Below are 20505 nucleotides of genomic sequence, written 5' to 3'. Positions count from 1 at the left end.
GGAGAGCCAGGTGAAAGGGGAATACCAGATTGAAGTGTCGAATAGATTCACGGCATTAAAATATCAGCGAAAGAAAAATTGAGGAACGCGCAAATACGTAAGAACAAACCATGATTCGACCAGAAATGCACTAAACTAGCAGAGAAGAAACAACAGTCAAAATTACGTTGGCTACAAAATCCGAAGGAAATAACTATACAAAATTTCGGTGAGATCAGGCGGGAAACTTCATTTAGAAGAAAGAAACGCGATTTTTTGAAAGGTAAAATTAATGAACTTGATGATGATGATAAAAACAAAAACATTCGGGACATGTATAAGGACATCAATAAATTTAAGAAAAGCCATCAACCTCGCACGTATATATTAAAGAAAGCCGACGGAACAATTCTCACTGACACAGATAGCATCTTGAATAGATGGAAATATTTCTTTGACGATTTGCTTAACATGCAGCCCAAAACTTGCTTTTGGAGAAAGGGAAATGCACACAGCAGAACCATATATTCGAGAGTCGAACCGAACAGAAATAGAAATCGCTATAAAGAAATTAAAGAAATACAAATCTCCGGATGTAGATGAAATTCCGGCTGAGGTAGTTTTAGCTGGAGAGCAAAAAATGTAGAACAAGATACACAAACACATCTCCGTATCTGGAACAGGGTGGAATTGCCGTAAGAGTGGAAAAAATCAATCATTGTTCTAATTCACAAGAAAGGTAACAGAACTGATTGTGATACTTATCGAGGTATTTTTTCTTCTGTCAACATCCTATAAAATCATTTCAAACATTCTATTATGAAGACTGACCCCGTACACAGATGAAATTATTGGAGGTTATCAGTGCGGATTTAAGCGAAATTAGTCAACTGTGGACCAGATATTTACCATTCGACAAATACTGGAAAAGAAATGGAATGCAGTATCCCGGTACATCAATTATTTATTGATTTTAGAAAGGCATACGATTCGGTTGGATAGAAACGTTGTACAACAGAATTTGGAATAACGAAAAAGCTAGTTTAGATCATAAGTGACCATTTTACTCCGACCGCACTCATCCTCGCCCTCTCAGTGGCAGTTGGCTCTCGCCCTCGCGAAGGAAGTTGTCCATTGCCCTCCCTCGCAGCGGCAGTTGGCCCTTGCCCCCCTTCACCCTCGCACTCGTGCTGGAAACTTGTCGTCGCCCTTGCAAAGGGAGTTGTCCATCGCCCTCGCGAACCCTCGCCCTCGTTATCGTGCTGGAGACTTGTCATCGCTCTCGCGCATCTTCACCCTCGCAAAGGGAGTTGTCCATCTCCCTCACCCTCACGTACCCTCACAGTGGCAGGTAGCCATCGTGTCATTGAGGACGAAAGGTATTTGAGGGTGAGGAGGCCTTAGAGAGAACCTCTCTCGCGGGGATCAGAGCTTCAGTTTTCCAGCCTGTTTGTTGAATTATTTCATTACATACGCCCTAAACAACGAAAACTAAACATGTCAACGTATAAGTTACTCCGGATAACCTAAATTGGAACAGATGTTACAATGGAGATCTCGATAGTGACGTTCACATCATTTATCAACAGTATCCAATACCTTTACTTCAAACTGCTCCTTGAACTGCAATGGAAGCACAAGTATTCAGCCACACAAAGGCAGCTCTCATGAGAGTGAAAGTGAAATCAAAATATGATGAGTGGCGGTGAGAGCGACCACCGGGCGCTACCTGTCAGGAAATATATTTCGCCACAACACGGCATGGCGCGTCCTCAGGTTGCGGATCGAGGAGAAGGCCTCTAGATACAGAGGTTAGCTGCGAATATACTGAATAAGCAGTCGCAGACAGCCACTAGGAGTGGTCCTCCAGCTTGGGGGTTTGGGTAAGGCTAACAACGTCATCCTGTAAGAAAAGCACTTGTTCAGAAATATTCACAAAAACCTCGGACAAGGACTGATAACTTGGCACGCCGTCAGCAAAAGAAAATGGGCATGAGATTTGGAACATGGAATATTAGAAATCTTTATAGGGCAGGCGCGTTAAAATCCGTAACGAGTGAGTTAGAGAAATACAGGATGGACCTAGTAGGAGTTCAGGAAGTTAGGTGGGAAGGAAATGGATATGTGAATTCAAGAAATTTTATGTTGTTTTACGGGGAAGGAAATAAAAATCACCAGTTAGGCACAGGGTTTTTCGTTCACAGACGAATATTACCTGCAATTAAACAGGTTGAATTTGTTAGTGACAGACTTTATTTTATTACTCTTAAGGGACGGTGGTGTGATATTATTGTTTTAAATGTACATGCCCCAACTGAAGATAAGGATGACGATATAAAAGACAGTTTTTACGAAGAAGTGGAACGGATATTTGACCAACTCCCGCGATACCACATGAAAATTCTATTAGGGGATTTCAGTGCGAAGGTAGGACGAGAGAATATTTTCAAACCGATTATAGGGAACGAAAGCCTGTATAAGGAAAGTAATGACAACGGTGTTAGACTCGTGAACTTTGCAACATCCAAAAACCTAATCGTGAATAGTACAACATTCCCACATCGCGACGTTCATAAATACACTTGGACATCACCAGACGGAAAAACACATAATCAAATAGATCACGTTTTAGTAGATAGAAGAAGGCAATCTAGCATAATTGATGTCCGGTCGTTTAGAGGGGCTAATTGTAACACTGATCACTACCTAGTAGCAGCGATAATACGAGAGAGATTATCGTTGAATAAAGGTATTATTCATTGACCGAAAACGGAGAGATTCAATTTAAAGAAATTAGAAGAGAGCCAGGTAAGAGAGGAATACCAGATTGAAGTTTCGAATAGATTCTCGGCTTTAGAAGATTCAGAATGCACTAGTGTTGAGGATACCTGGATTGAAATTAGAGATAGCATTAAAATTTCAGTAAAAGAAAAATTGGGACACGCGGAAATACGTAGGAACAAACCATGGTTCGACCAGGAATGCATCAAACTAGCACAGAAGAGAAAACAGTCAAAATTACGCTGGCTACAAATTCCGAAAGAAATAACTACACAAAATTTCGCAGATATCAGGTGGGATACTTCCAAAACTTTTAGAACAAAGAAACGCGACTTTTTCAAAGCTAAAATTAAGGAACTTAAAGATAATAGTAAAAATAAAAACATTCGGGACATGTATAAGGGGATCAGCGAATTTAAGAAAGGCTATCAACCTCGTGCTTATACATTAAAGAAAGCTGACGGTACAGTTCTCACTGATACGGATTGCATCTTAAATAGATGGAAAGATTTCTTTGACGATTTACTGAACACGCAGCCAAAAACTAATGTGCGTGAAGGAAAAGAAATACACACCGCAGAACCGTATATTCCAGAACCCAACCGAATAGAAATAGAAACCGCTATAAAGAAATTAAAGAAAAACAAATCTCCGGGTGTAGATGAAATTCCGGCTGTGTTAATTTTAGCTGGTGGCGAAAAATTATGGAACAAGATACACAAATTCCTTCTCGTTGTCTGGAACAAGGAAGAATTGCCACAAGAGTGGAAAGAATCAATCATTGTTCCAATTCATAAGAAAGGCGACAAATCTGACTGTAATAATTATCGTGGCATTTCTCTTCTGCCAACATCCTATAAAATCCTTTCAAATATTCTATTAGCAAGATTGACCCCATACGCAGATGAAATTATTGGAGATTATCAGTGCGGATTTAGACGAAATCGGTCAACTATCGACCAAATATTTGCCATTCGCCAAATACTGGAAAAGAAGTGGGAATACAATAACCCGGTACATTAACTATTTATTGATTTTAGAAAGGCGTACGACTCGGTTAGGAGAGAAACATTATACAACGTTCGTACAGAACTTGGAATACCGAGAAAGCTAATTAGATTAATTAAGATGTGTTTAAATGAATCCCAAAGTAAAGTCCGGGTAGGAAAATTTGTGTCCACGAGCTTTCACGTCGAAAATGGCCCGAAACAAGGAGATGCGTTGTCGCCATTATTATTTAACTGTTCTGGAATACGCTATAAGGAAAATCAAAGATAGCAACCAGGGCCTAGAGTTGAACGGTATTCACCAGGTTATAGCATATGCTGATGATGTAAATTTAATAGGGGATGATAAGAGAACAATAGAAAGAAATGCAGAGATTTTATTAAACGCTTGCAGGGAAATGGGTTTAGAAGTAAATGCAGAGAAAACTAAATACATGGAAGTGCGTCGGGACCGTAATACGGCAAATTATGGATGCGTTAAAATATTAAATAACACTTTTGAAAAAGTGGATAGTTTTAAATATCTAGGATCAATATTAACAGAGGAAAATCATATTCACGAAGAAATTAAATGTCGACTAAAAGCAGGGAATTTTGTGTTACTATTCGGTTGAAACTCTCTTGTCGTCGCGAATTCTGTCGAGAAATGTGAAGCTTAAAATATACACAACGATAATCATTCCTGTTATTCTGTATGGTCGCGAAACATGGTCGCTTAGTCTGAGGGAAGAACATAGACTGAAAGTATTTGAGAACAAGATCCTGAGACGAATATTTGGACCCAAGAGAATGGGGAATGGCGGAAACTTTATAACGAGGAACTACATAATTTATACGGTTTACCCAACATTGTTAGGGTCATCAAGTCTAGGAGGCTTAGGTGGGCGGGTCATGTAGCTAGAATGGAAGAAAGTAGAAATGATTTCAAAGTCTTGACTGGAAGACCAATGAGAAAACGACCATTAGGAAGACCTAGGCGCAGATGGGAGGACAATATTAAGATGGATATCGCAGATATTAGAATACAAAGTAGAAACTGGATGCAGTTGGCTAAGGATAGAAGTCAGTGGAGAGCTTTTGTGAATGCGGCATTGTACCTCCGGGTTCCATAGGCCATAGAGTGAGTGAGTTAGTTAGTTTGGGATTGAAACAAAATATTATTAGAAGTCTATTTACTTTAGCCCCGAAACTTTTCGCAAAGCAATGTTTACCCCTATAACATCACATTTCTTTACAAAATGTTTGGAGACTAAATGAAAATAAATTGCGTTTTAACAGTTTTTTTTCTTTCTTTTTCAATTGTGAATCAAATCCGCAATTGGAGTTATCCCCTTCGTGCACCGATGTCTTCAATTCAAATCGCAATAACAATGTCAAGATATCGTATAAATGATTTTCAAAATGACTTCTTTGTACATGGGTAGTAACCTAACCATTCTTTAACTTCATCCTCATTAGTATCATAAATTTTCATACTAACAATGTTTATATTTATCCCGTTTCGTTTCCGAGATATTTTGTCTTTTCTTTTCTGCCCATTTGACGTAGTGTATTTCTCAGAGAATACAACGAGAAACTATGATGTGCCTTCTAGGACATCAGCTTCACCAATCCTGCACAATTCAAAAATTATCCGCGACCGAAACGAACCACCGGAAATAGTAGCAAGGGTCGCTACAGATGCGGTCAAGTACGGGCGCTAAACTCTCTCGTTCTCTGTATATATATATATATATATATATATATATATATATTAGAGCCGCTGCTGGCTATTATTAAACATAATCTGTAATAGTATTAACTTTACAATATGATTCGTATAACAAAGCCAAATTTCATTGAAGGCAAATTCCGTTAACATATGGATTATTTCGTATCTACTTCATGTACTAAGCCATAGTATGTATTCGTTAGCAAGGTAGATTTCGAATTCGCTTTTCTAAGTATATATATATTGCATGGTGTCATTTTTGACCTTGCTATTTAAAAGCGATATCTATTCATGAATTTAAATATTAAATAATACTCTGTGTAATTTGATGTTTTAATTTAAATATTTTAAAAATCCAGGCCTGGTACTTAATTTAAGGTACTGATATTTATTTATTTAGATTAAGAAACAAAAAATTGTGTTGTATAATATTGTATATACATTAGAGATTAATCCACCCTAGTTTTCGGTATTTACATAATTTATATTCTACGTATAAGTTAGCTAGATTCACATATCGTTTTAAATACTTTACTTCTCTTCTAGAGCCTGCCGTAGAGGCTACGAATGGAATTTCCGTTCTTATTGTCCAGTTCCCTTCTCGTTTCCCCCACTGGCTAGCTTATCTTTTTGCGTTTTTTGTTGCTGCGTAGATTTTTCTTTTTAATTTTTTTTCAGGCCAGAAAGAGTATATAATTTCGGCTGTTATATTGCTCCTGGCTGCTGTCTGTTGGAAGGGGGCAATGTAGTGTGTTGGTCGCTGGGTAGATGACAGGCCAGTAAAATTGCAGCAAACATTTGGAGAAAATGTCGGTTGCAATAAAGTCTCTAGATTTGGTACTGGATTGTCTTCGGATATTTAGGTCCGATGCTTTTTCAGTTTTCCGCCCGATGCTTTTCATTAATTTCTTTCGCCCGTGTAAATAATGTTCTGGGACATTATTTTATTTTTCCCAGGAAAAAACTGTTTTTGCTCGCTTTCTGGAATTGGAATTAAGTTTGCTTTCGCGATAATATTCGTTGCTGGAAAATAAAATTTTATATATACCCAAGTGTGCAAAACTAATAGTTAATATAAAGTAATGACATTATTAAAAGAAATTCCAAATTAATAAATAGAAACCTGGAAATGATTGTATACGCTTTATTGTCCCGCGGGCCGCGATGGCTCAGTGGTAGAGCGTCACCTCTGGTACATGGGGTCCCGGGTTCAAACCCTGCTCCCGTCAACTGAACCTTGTGGTGTACAAACACCGTGTGCGTGGGTTTTCTCGGGGTTCTCCGGTTTTCTCCCACTTTCTTCATTCCACCATTTCATTCATTTCTCATCTTCACCGTCTCCTTTAGCCTAACCGGCATAACTATGGGACGTAAAACTCAACAATTTCATTTCGTTTTATTGTCCTGTATTAAGAGCACAATCATGTTTTGTTTCATCATATTATATTTTTTTATCTAAGAAATTTAACAATGCTTAAATGCGTAGACTAAACTCAAAAACTGACTATCTCAAAAAGAAAAATAGCAGCAAATACAAGTTGATTAGATGCAGTGGATTGAGGCAACGTACCTGACAAAAGAACAATATTTTGTATTTATAATAATCAGTAATAGGCTTTTATTTACAATAACATATTGTTGTATAGAAAGGCGATCGAGAAGCGGAGTGGGGTGGGAAATGTATAGTATCAGCTTTATGTTGGTTTAGTGTGTGGTTCAAGTTGTAGGGGCAGGATCGAAAGTGAAGATGTACTATAGTTGAAGGGTAAGGGGAAAAAAAGAAGGAATGTCACAAAACTGCATTTTCGAGAAAACTGTGATTTAATATTGAAAATCGCGTAAGAAGAATAGATTAGTTATATCTTTTGCCCCTTTTTACATGGACATTTTTACATCTACGTATGCATGGCATATACAGTCAAATAGTACCAAAAGTCACCAACAGATAGGACAAAGCACCCGAAAAAGCACATACATGGACATTCCTTGTTTTTTCCCCTTACCCTTCAGTTGTGGTCGGTGTTCGTTGTATCCAGTGTTCTTGTGCAGATAACAAGCATGTTAGTTTCCAATTGTTCCGAGAGCTCGTTCAATTCTTCTTGGTTGTTATATAATTTTTTACCATGAATTCATATACCAGGTGACAAATTTTCTGTTCGCTGCAACATTTGCCGGATCATCTTTTCGCTGAGGAACATCGGACGACAAGCGATAACAAATCATATGAAAGGTGAAGAGCATATACAGATGGCCGCGTTCATCTCAGTGTATTATCTATAAGAACTTAATGGTTTCTGGTGATGTTGCTTGCTCGGACTCTAAGGTACAAGTTGGTCGAGTTTGGGGAAGAAACGAAGTAGTTTACAGGGATTCTTAGTTAAAACTAGATCATTACAAAACCAGAATTACTATGGTATAATCAACGTGTAATGACATACATCAAGGCTCACTGCTGCTAAGGGTGTCAAAATATTCAAACTTACGTTTCCAGACAGCGAGATTGCCAGAAAATATAAATTTCGACGTGATAAAATAGCATACACTTTCATTTATGGCTATTATTGCCATACTATAGAAATGAACTAAGTTTGTTGTTGAAGGGTACATAAATGTGTGATTCTAGAGTACCGTGAAAGGTCCAGTGTGCATACATTCAAATTTCGATGGATGGACCAGTGTAAATTTTACATGTCTCCATATCTTCAATCAAATGTCAAGATGTCGCCAAATGACCCTGTAATACTTGATATAAGAAGCCGTGGGTTAGCTTTGGGTTACTTTAAGTATACAGCTTTTAAGGATGCAATGGAGAGAACGAACTGTGGAATCGTTGAATTTCTAAGAGCTCTGCTTAATTTATTTTAAGGATGTTCCAGCACGCCCGTGTCAATTACATCCGAAAGGCTCAAAATTTTTCAGTGATCTGTGTTGGGTTGAAAATAGTAGTGTTGTTTAGCGAGCCATTGACATTTATCCGTATCTTTTGCTCTATAGTCAGGGTGTTGGTAGGATAAGGAAGTTCCCAGCTCTTCGAGCTGTGAGTTCGTGTTAGGCGTATTGGAAGGAGATAAAATGCTTATTCGTCAACTTGCTTTTTAAAATAACTGCTTTAGAAAGAAAACCTTTCGTTCCTGAATTTTAGACTGACGCTCCTTCTGTGTATTTCTTTATAATACTTTATCGAACGTGATAAAAAATTGTAATGCAAAAGTTGGTAAATCCAGAAGCTTTTAGTTCTTTGGGTTCATGTATACCAATTGATGTTGAAAATGAAGAAAATTTTCTTCCTGTGAAAACCTTGACATTGGTTTTTGCTACACATACTGTCATTAAGAATGTCAGCAATAACGGATTTGGACATTTTGAATTTTGGTCGAAATTGTAGAAAGAGTGTACAGAAATTTGTTCTTAAACTTTTAAAGAAGTTATCTTTAAATTTTGAATACATATCTTTATTTTTATTTCTTTAAATTTTAAGTTCTTTTCGTGTTTGGATCCTAATGTTTTGGCAGAATCTGGTATTGGAGTGAATCGCAAGAAACCTCTTTTAGCTGAACTAGTGGAAAATAGTTAGATGGGAATAGATCATATTTAGTTGTGAGTAGTTCAAAGATGTTAGTTCGAATGCAAATTATGGAACAATTATGAGTCAGTGCTGTAGAATTGGTGATCGTTTAAGTGACTTGGTTAAGACTAATTTGGATACTGCAGAGTGCAGTGATTTAAGAGATTTTAAAGTGGTCTTTATTTCTATTGAAGATACAAATCTAAAAAGAGGATTGCCAATCAATGTGTAATGTGTAATAGATTATTTAAAAATCAAACTTTAGTTACACGCAGACGTGTATACGATACAGTAGCTTCTTCAGATGACCTTGAGAAACTATCCATAAGGGAATCCATGATTCATTTTGCACGAAATGCTTACACTCGTTTTGCAGAAGCAACGAGTCAGCGATGAGAGGAAGAGGAAAGAAGAAAAAAAATGAAGATAGGAAGAATAAAGATCATTCTGAACGAGCTTGAAGCTAAGAAGGCTAAAATAATGGAAGATATACGCAGTATTGATGAGGAGATAAAACATTTAGAAGTGGTGTGAATTACATAATCCTGTTTATTTTTCTTTTTTTAAAGATACGTCGTTAATATGGAACTAGTTTTATGTACATACATCACCCTTTTTCGGCGTCACTGTGACTTTTTCCTTCCACATGTGACGAAACTTTCATTATGTGACTAACGTTACAGATTAAAGTTTCATGAAAGGTATTTAATTTCTTGATTTGTGCAGGAATTTCTATTAAATAAACTTTCTGTAGTTTAACATTAAAATACACTATATTTGTTTTTATATTATTCATTGTTCTAGTTGATTAGGGAAAATATATATTACTTATGTACTATCATTGTCATGTTTTCTTGGTCTTGTTTTTCCACAAACATGGGACTAATTACATATCAGGGAAAATTTCTAAAAATGTTCTGGAAAACCGGGCAGTCAAGGAATTCTTTTCCTTAAATTTTGTCGCTATTGTAAATACGACGCTACCGTGTGTTCGGCTATTTTAAATTAATATAATAGAAACAGTTTAATCTGTTAACGTAGGTGATAGAAGTGAGGTGCTGTTTTGTGTTCTTCGCTAGAATAAACACAACATTGCAAGTTGAAATTTAGATATTGTAAAATGATGGCATTCTGTAATTGTTACTTTTAGAAGCCGCTATACCTTACCTTGCATCTTGCCCTATTTAAGAACCAGTCATGGTATACTGTATATTTCATATTCCAGCTATTGTTGTATTAAAGTGCAGCATCCTTTTTATTAATTAATTTATTTTTATTTAGTTAAGGATCTATAATAGTTACAGTAGTTTTGTCTTCTGTCTTAAGTACTAGTTTATAGTTGATTGTATAACATCTATAAGATTTTCAGACATCGGTGAAGATATCATTTATTTGAAGAGACGGGTGTGTTTCATCCATGTTTATAGTTTTAATGATAAGCCAAAGGTTCTGTTACAAGATAATAAATGTATATATGTATGTTTTAATAATTTCAGATGATGGGGTAGCAAGTGAAATATGTAATTTGCGGATGAAGCCGGATGACTTCTCTCTAATAAAGGTCATAGGAAGAGGTGCTTTTGGAGAAGTACAGTTGGTAATTATATTTAAAATTGTACATATCAATTAATGTGTAAGAAATTCATTTTCCAGAGATAGTTATGTAAAATATTTTCGTTAGCTTACCTCAGGCGCATTGGTCTGCTAGTTCGTAAATTATCAAAGTCATGTAATGGTAAGTGTGGCCGTTTTTAATAGATCAGATTGTGTTCATCCAGCGTTGCAGTGATACCAATTACCAAAACTACTCTAAATCGATCTTCCAATTTCGAAACTTTTAAGACCTGAAATAGTTAGTTGTATCTTTACCTTAGAAACGCCCATTTTTGAGGGCCAGATGTACATACGTAACTGTCGAAATAATTTTAATCTGAGCATCGAAACACAGTTTCACTCTCTCTTCATTTCCTTGTGTTCGTAATTATTTTAATTTTCTCTTATTGAATTAACGACTGAAAAAAAATTAAGTAAAATTCAACTGTGTAAATAAAATACAAAAAAAAAAAAATTGGATTATTACTAAATTATTGCAGCTTTTTTTTTCGTTTCGAGTTTAAATCGCAAAATTAAAACATACAGAAAAGAAAAGTGCCACGAAATTTCACTCTCAGGAATATTTTGCTGACTTTTTTAATCTTCCTTCATTAATGTAAAACAAAAAGTAGCTGCTTCCGGTTGAATATTTTGCTTTATCCCACTTTTTTCTGCGGCGATGCATAAATTTGCATTTAGGCGCTCATTTATATCAATTTATATCGTGGTTGTATATGCTGATAGATTGTCGATTCGAGCGCAATAATAATTCACCATTGTTCTTGTTGATTGGAAAATGTCTGAGGAAGTCCACGGATCGTGTAATAAATTTAATATATATATATATATATATATATATATATATATATATATATATATATATATATATATCGATAAGGCTTTTTGCGGAAAATTGGTCTCGTTAAAAATATGGAAAACGCTCTTTCGAGGCTTATGGTATCGTCAGACCTGCTAATATAGAGCATGAGGAAATTGCCAGCGAAACGATTGAAATCATATAACCTGAGGCAGTTGGGTTGTTAAAAGAGCCCACTTGTAAAGATTCAAATTTATATACATTGAAACCTCCCTTAACGGACACTTCTCATTAACGGATACCTCTATTAATACGGACACATTTTTTTTATCCCGGCAGAAGTATATGTTCCCTTATGGAACAAAACCCTCCCTTTTACGGACACTCAAATGCGGACAGTCCCTTTTGCCCCAGACGTTTCAATAACCTCTTCATAACGGACAGGAATTATTCTCGGTTCTGAGATATTCCTCACAAGCGTATCTATCTTGAATCTAGACCTCGTGAACCATCAGACAGAACAGCTGCAAGATGAACTTGAAATTCTAAAAAATTCCCGCAGTAAACTGCTTTCTGGTGGAAATCCTAGAAAACCTTCAATACGCGATAAGACTCATAGGTCAGTCGTGTGGCCAAGAATTCTATGCGAACTATCTTCCCTTCCCTAACAAATTGAGTCCTTTTGCTTCTGGGCCTTGCATCTTTCCCGGCAATTTCATATATAACAAAACAAACATTGTTTGTTTTACAATAACATTTTCAACGAGCAATGTTTCCTCTATTACTTTTTTTGGACAAGCAACATTTTTCTTTTACTTACGATACTGGAACAAGTCTGGGTTGGAGTTTTCCCGGCTTCCTTTTTCATTTTCTCTAAGAGGATATTCTTGTGATTGGGGCTGGGTCAATAAACATACGCAGTCCCATATGCCTTTTCATCCATTCCACCAACGAAGATACCGCGCCAGTACACAAACGCACACACACACATGTTTCTTCCGCAACTGTACTGGAGATTTTTAGAGGACACATGCTAATGAGTTTTATTACCCTTATAGAGGAAAAAGTATGCCTTTTTCGCTAAACAAAAGAGGTTAGCCAGTTAGTTGGTTCCTAACTCCTCTTTTGAGAAGGTTCTGAGAATTTGAAATAAATGAGAAACGCTTATAGGGTGATGACATGTACTTAAGAAAATTAACATACACGCACTATCTTTTGCAGTACCGGTATACGAATGTATTAACACATCCCCAGCAATAATATTATTTAACAGAAATGAATTTCTCCTTCATCCCTCCCAGAAATTCAAATACGTACGAAATAGAGTATTTTCATATTGAATTTTACGCACCTCCATTCATACACAATGTATTTACTGTATATTATAGCACACAATTACCGTTATGAGAAATTAAATTTCTGTAACGGACACCTCTCAATAACGGACAAAAATTCATGTCCCATTGATGTCCGTTCATCAGAGGTTTCATTGTATTTATAACCACTACAAAATTGTGAAGATGAATCTGAACTTTCTTCTGAGGAGGAGTACTAAACTTATTTACATAATGTTGATTTATTGGCACTGAAAAGATGTATTCAAGAAAAAATAGTGAAGATATGATTTTGCCATTAATTTATTTAAAATTTAAACTCAGTGATCTCATAATCCTTCAGTACAATATTTTATTGAAATCGATTTTTTGTAAATTTTAATTTTAAGATCGCCTATTGGATCAGCAATTTTAGTTTTGTTGAAAATAACATGAAATTCGAGATCAGCGACCAGGGAAACCCTTGATACCATTTTTATTGAAAAGCGAATTATTTTCCGTTTTAAGTCCGTCATATTAGATCTGTTATCCAAAATATAATAACCAGTTTGAACTTAGCAATTACAGAAACTCCCATGTACTGAGTTTTAGAAAGACTAAATTACGTTCACGACTTTCGGCCACGTTTTTTGGCAATTGAGACCACTATGTATGGTGGAAAAAATAGGATAACTGTTTAAAAGAAAGGTAATGGACTCAGCAAGATATATAGCAACTGAAACAATGGTACCGATACGCTAACCATACGTCTTCCAACTTCAGGATAAAAGATGGTCGGCTCAAGCTGTTCAAAGCATCGTGCAAGGAATTTAATTTTAATATATCTTGGTGACTAATATGAGCTCAACCACCTTCTATTATATTATCATGCATATATTGTACCCTACCAGATACTACTCATAAAAGTATAAACTTAAGATTAATACATTTTAAAAGATTAGTAGTAAATGATGCAAAACCACGCTTAGGAATTCTAACTATCATTCTCCTTACAGATTTCTGTAATTCCTTAATTTTCTTTAAGTTTCTAAGCTTTCTACTCTCACTTGGAGTCTTGGTCATTTAGGTTAAAAACAGGAAGAAAAAGAATAGAAACATCAAGAAATAAAAATGGAACGGACTTAGCAAGGGAAGAGCTGCGTTGTACGGAAACACGTCAAGTACGTCAGCGTTCAACGGATGAAGAGGATGCAAAGTAAAATTTATATGTATTCTTCGGGAGAGTCGAAAGCTTGGAAGCTTATAGGAAATTCAAAAATTACAGAAATCTGTAAGTAGAATAATAATAGTAAATAATTTATTGTATTATGTATATGAATTTCAGTTAACAGAGCCGAAAGTTTTATAGTAATTTACAATTTTGTCTAACAATATAGATAATACGAATACACACATAATAGGAAATTTGATTTACCTGTAATAATTACTTCGTAATTAATTACTCTATATGGAAAGGAAACTGTTGTTTATCTTCAATTTAGTATTTAGTTTTTTCGTACACGTAGTTTTAAAAAGTCATTATTTGTTTCTTTTACAGGTAAGGCACAAATCAACGCAGAGGGTATATGCCATGAAGCTATTGAGTAAGTTCGAAATGGTACGTATGTGTTTTTAAATCGACACTTGTATTTTATAAATGCATCTATATCTTTAATAAAGAGGAAAATATAATGTGTTAAATAACAAAACTGTTACAAATTGTGATTGCTTTAAATAAAATCGCAAAATTCTAGTTTGTGTTGGAATCAATCTTATATTTCATTGCTTATTTTACCTATACGGTTCTTACACATATTCATTATATATATATATTATTTTTCTGCATTGCAGATTAAACGTTCGGATTCTGCGTTCTTCTGGGAAGAACGGGATATTATGGCTCATGCAAATTCAGATTGGATTGTTCAACTTCACTTTGCCTTCCAAGATGCCAAATACCTCTATATGGTCATGGATTACATGCCAGGTATTCGAGAGCTAAATATTAGTTTATCATAGGATGTTTGATAATTTATACAGGTGTCAAGACGTATTTTGCAGTTCAGAGGGTATTATACAAAATATGAATAGAAATTACCATCATCTATACGTTTTAACAATCTTACATGTCAGTAGCTGCAAATATGGTGCAAAATTGTAAAATTTTACCTGTAGCTTATGTATCTAGCTTATACTTTCTTAAAATGTATTTATGCGGCATCGTCCAGGTCAATTCAAGCACCCAAATAAATAAATAAATAAATAAATGATAGTTTCGTGTGTTACTGAATTTAACAGATGCTAAAATTTAGGACAAAGTAAGAAATCCATATTCTTTTGTCTTTTGTTTTAAAGAATTCCTGGCCCAAGATACACGCCACCAGCGAATTTCGACAGAATATTGAAATGCTCTATCTCTGAAATGGTTCAATATATATTGTTGCTCTTTGTTTTATTTGAAAGATAATAATTCATTGATTCAAATGATATCCGTTTGTAAATGCGTGTACAAATTTTCTGCTGTAGCCTTCTGAATTCTTTAAATATATATATAATGTCAACCCAACATATTTTGACTGTTGATCAATACCATGCAGTACTATATTTCCTGTAAAGGAGATCTTTCACTTCTGAATGAACAGCATTTATAAACAAATGAAAATTTTACCATCCATTAAACCTTTATGAAAAATTTCAGAACAAAAGTGGAGTGTTCTCTTTTTTAGGATAAGTAGTACCATTGGAGATACAACTCCTGGAAAATTTCAAAGTGAGTTGGGATTGGTGTTTGAGACAAAAATGAAATAAAATAAAAAATAAAAATCCAATCAAGACATTAGCCACGGAAGTTAAAAGATGAACATTGTTTATAAAAGCTGTTACTCAAAAGTAGAAGCTTGTGGTGGACAAACACCGTGCGCGTGGGTTTTCTCGGGGTTCTCCCGTTTCCTCCCACTTCCTTCATTCCACCATTTCATTCATCACTCATCATCACCGTCTCCTTTAGCCTAACCGGCATAACAGTGGGACGTAAAACTCAAGATTTCATTTTTCAAAAGTAGAAGCTCTCATTTCCAGAAACAGAAACAGTAGTACTCCGTGGTAATGGTCAACAACCACAAAATCAAAATCATGGGGATTGGCATTTTTGAAGAATGAAAAAATAAATAAATAAAAGAATAAAAAATCAGAACGCTATAGTACGAGAACTTGGACATATGTTTTCAAATTGAGGGTATAATTTGACTCAGTAAATTATTATCTTCCAAATAAAACAAATGCAACAAAATACCTTGAACCGTGCAATATATATATATATCCTTAACGTAAAATTTATTTCTATATGGCGCTCCTCCTAAAGTGAATACTTTGAATTCGTATGTGAATGAAAATATCCTAATTTCTTGGAAACGTTTGTTTGTCATTTGTAAAACACCTTGTGAATTATTATTGCTTTAGAGCAGCGTGCCGAACATATTTACTTAAAAGCAAGGAAAAGAAACTCGCTTGAGCATCGTTCCATGATAATTCTGCTACGGCAAGATACGATAAGCCAGATTCAAAGTCGTCATGAATTTTCATTGACTATAAGAGATAATGTTTCGAAGTATTTGATTATAGTACAAAAGTATCAGTAACAGTTCACTACCTTCCTATAGGTGTTCTACTTTGATAACCTGGAAAAAAAAAAAAAGTTCGACCTTTGTGCATTTTTGTATGCAGTAATTGTAAATGCGTCTAATTAGAACACACTAAAAAATTCTTATTTGATAATTAAAAGAAAAAGAAAAAAATAAACATCGAAAGGAGAACGTAGAAAAAGGAAAAAATGGAATTTTAATGTAGACTTTGGTGAAAACCTCGAAGATTATAGACTGAGAGCCCAGCTCCAACTTCACCCTCTTGTTAAGAGCTAGTAGGTGGCGTGAAATTAATGTTAAAAGCGCTCTCCTCTTCTCTGTTAAGGATTCATTGAATTTACGGACATTTTCCTTCTTGTAGTTAATGTGTATTCGTACCCTGGGATGTATTTGCAGAGAATCACTAATAAATGATAGTTAAGATTCATGTTACAATTGGGGTATCAATGTGCCATCCTCGCCAGAAGGCATAAATAGAATGAAGAATGGCAGTGCGGTTTTTGATGGAAAAGGAAAGAATGATCAGAATGGCAAATCTAACAAAGTTCCCATATTCTGGAAAATCAGAGAATGGGAAGAAATTGAAAATTGTCGGAAAGTTTCGTTTATAAAATATCATAGACACGAAACTCTTAAACTCATTAAGAAGTAGGCTGAGCCCTGTGTGTGGCATTTAATAGGAAACTATTTTTTATGAATTAATTTCAACTAATATCATTTCCCTCTCGTTCCCTCTCCTGCTGTTTTTGGCAGTATTGCACTTATATACCTTTGCTTTTCGTGTATCCGGAAAACGTTAACATCGACTTCATCTCATAGCAGCAGATTTAGTTTAAAATAGCTTTTGATAATTGCAGTTCTTAAGGTTGTAGAGAAGTATTTTCTTAATTACAAACTGGTACGTTTCTTGTATGGTATATTTCCATTCTTTCATAGGTAGGCTCACAGTTTGTCAGCCCTCCCTCGTACATCCAATAATTTAAATATGTATGTATACTTTATTCATTGTGAATAACTAGAAATTTACTTTTGCAGGAGGAGACCTTGTAAATTTAATGTCCAACTATGATGTGCCAGAAAAGTGGGCCAAATTTTATTGTGCAGAGGTAGTTTTAGCTTTAGATGCGATCCACTCAATGGGTTTTGTACATAGGTACGTAAGTGCTCGTAGTTAAATATATTATGATAACCAAACTTTGATTATTTTTTAGATTGTATTAACTAAAATTGGCTCCTTCAGTCTTTTCATTCCAAAATTATGTAGATACTAGTTTCTACGAGCATAACTTTTCTGCGTATGTACTATTAGCATATAAATTCAGATTATATATGTTTAAACATTTTAGCAATATTTATCATAGCTTATATAGAAATCTGGTATGATTAGTGTAGCACAGCGTTTGTCAAACTGTAGACCCTGGTCCTGGAGGTATAACTTTGAGATCCTCTTAAATTAAACATTAATCCAATAAATAAATAAATAAATACAGTTTAAGTGAATTGTGCATCACACTATAGTTGAGACTCTCAAACAGTTATAGATTAATAAGGTAAAAATTACTAGGGATGGCCTTTTTCGAAAAATCTGTTTTTCGATTTTCGGAAATTTCATTTTTCGTTTTTCGTTTTTTCGAAAAATTTTTCGTTTTTTCGAAAAATTTATCGTTTTTCGAAAAATTTTTCGTTTTTCGTTTCTCGAAAAATTTTTCGTTTTTCGTTTTTCGTTTTTTCGAAAAATTTTTCGTTTTTCGTTTTTCGAGAAATTTTTCGTTTTTCGAATAAATAAAATTTCGTTTTTCGTTTTCGAAAAAGCCATTTTTCGAAAAAGTATTTTTCGAAAAAATGTGGCCATCCCTAATCTCAAGATTAAAGAGATTCGCAGTCACGTCCGAATGTATGCAACATTGGCACTAGTGCCCGTAGAGTATATTTCTGATGGTTTGTTGATCAACATGGAGGCTGTCCGATTAGACGAAGAGTCGAAGTCTTCAATGATTAGGAGCAATGGCTGGAAAATCCAAATTTTTCTCCGGAAAGTTGGAATTGTAGCAGTCACAGGAATCGAACAAATAAAGCAGTAGAAGACTGACACAAATACTTAAACAAAATATTATCCAGAACCCCTGCACATTTCCAGTCTTGTGAAGACTATTGAGGGAAGATTCTATATGTAATCATGTTTTCAGAAGAATGGAAATGCTGAGCACTACTCAAAAGAACGGAAAGCCATGTATATGAAAGTTGACGATAGGATACAATCAATACTTCATAATTTGAGAGAACATGTTGACCTGAGAAAATGTCTCAGTCGCTTGAGCTTTGTATGTACATAACCTTGAACAATTTCCTATGGGGGCGCGGTGGCTCAGTGGTAGAGCGTTCACCTCCGGTGCTTGGAGTCCCTGGTTCGATCCCAGCTCGCACCGTGTGGACCTTGTGGTGGACAAACACCGTGCTCGTGGGTTTTCTCGGGGTTCTCCCGTTTCCTCACTTCTTAGCGTTGCACCATTTCATCCATTATTTTGCTGAAATTTATTGTGACTTTCCAACATTTATTGTGACTTTTAATGGCATTTCATCTTTTCTTAGGAAATAATACAAGCTGTTATTGTAATCATATACTGCATAAAGAAGTCGTCCTGATCTTCGCACAGGCCAAACCGCTTAAGATAGAAACTTGAAATTCGGACAGTAGATAAGATTTTCGATCTAAGGTATCACTAAGGAAGGATTTTTGGGAAATTCAAAGAAAGGAAGGGGGAATGGGGTGGGAATTATTTTAATAAGATGATCATCTCTCCGAATCCCTTAAGGTTAGAAAACTGAAATTTGGATTTTGATTTCTCATTTAAAATAATGCGTTTCAACATTTTTTGATACTTCAGTAAAATGGGGAAAAGAGGTGTAAAAAAAGGGGGCGGGGATTGCAATTATCCTAATAAGATATCAATATCTAAGAATCTTTGAAGGTTAGAAACATGGAATTAGGTATATGGACTCCTCACTTAAAACAATTCAATATATATTTCAGCGTTTTGTATTATTATTATTATTATTATTATTATTATTATTATTATTATTATTATTATTATAAGATGCCTATATTTCGGGATTCCTTACGGCTAGAGCCATGAAAGTTGCTAATTTGATTATTCATTTAAAATAATGAAACATGTATTTGAGCATTTTTTTGCCACTTAACGTACAGTAGAAAGGCAAAAAAAAAAAAAAAAAAAAAAAAAAAAAAAAAAAAAAAATAGGTGAGGGTTGACTAAAATGCCTTGCGAGGTGTTTGAATTTCGTGACAGCGTTTTAGCTCGATTCAATTATATGTATATGAAAGACACAGAAGGGAGAACGCGAAATATTGTGCCACAGTACACGTAGAAGCATTTTCTACATTGTACAGGGCCGTATTCCGAACAAATTGGGGTCTGGGAGCGAAATCCCACCTAGGTAAAGGCTACTATAATATAATTTTATTGTTGTAGGCATACATGTTTCTAAATGCTGCTTTTAAGAAATTAATTAATAGAGCCAATTTCCAACATCCTCTTCCTCGTCTGGTCTAATACTTTAAAAAAAAAATCTCAATTATACCACTGCAAAAGCAGAGTATTCGGACAAAATACCCTATATGGTGTTTATAGTCCCCAGTTTGATTCCCGGTGAGGGTACATTTCAACGAAAAATGTGGTTCGGATTCCATTACAATCAATAAGTGCACGTCTCCTTTAGCCGTCATGTCACTACCATGGAACGTTAATCTCAAGCAACAAATCAAAATACCCTATGTATAGTTGTCTACACTTTTGTAATAGTGTCCTATATTTGTCTTCTTGCTCTCTCCTGCTTAAGTTAAAAATTCCTGAATGTACCAGAAATTGAATTCCTTACACATTCATCTTTAAATGCATCAATTGAGTACAGTTGGGAGCTTTTCTTGAGAAATGAACTATTCCATGCACACATAACGTCAAGGCTTATCAATGACTCCCCAACTCCTCGTGAATCCTGCGTTCTATACCAATCATAGAAATGTTTTCTTCACCTTTGATACATCAGAAGATTTTGGTACGACTTATGTAGCCGCTATCT

General features: G+C 35.2%; 1 protein-coding gene across 5 annotated transcripts in view; it reads left to right on the top strand.

Annotated features, from left to right (window-relative positions):
• Positions 1 to 20505, top strand: part of Rok (Rho associated coiled-coil containing protein kinase) — a 134945-nt gene that overhangs the window by 31971 nt on the left and 82469 nt on the right. For all 5 annotated transcript variants that reach the window (XM_081743755.1, XM_081743748.1, XM_081743751.1 and 2 more), the window contains 4 exons: positions 10540 to 10640; positions 14325 to 14384; positions 14618 to 14753; positions 17443 to 17560. In XM_081743755.1, coding sequence (XP_081599881.1) covers positions 10540 to 10640; positions 14325 to 14384; positions 14618 to 14753; positions 17443 to 17560 — 415 coding nt within the window. The remainder of the gene's footprint in view (positions 1 to 10539; positions 10641 to 14324; positions 14385 to 14617; positions 14754 to 17442; positions 17561 to 20505) is intronic.

Source organism: Thermobia domestica, chromosome 2, assembly GCF_964235325.1.
Source record: "Thermobia domestica chromosome 2, izTheDome1.hap1.1, whole genome shotgun sequence".
NCBI classification, from domain to species: domain Eukaryota; kingdom Metazoa; phylum Arthropoda; class Insecta; order Zygentoma; family Lepismatidae; genus Thermobia; species Thermobia domestica.
The sequence above is the reverse complement of the archived record's forward strand: the minus strand, read 5'-3'. Positions and strand labels throughout refer to the sequence as shown.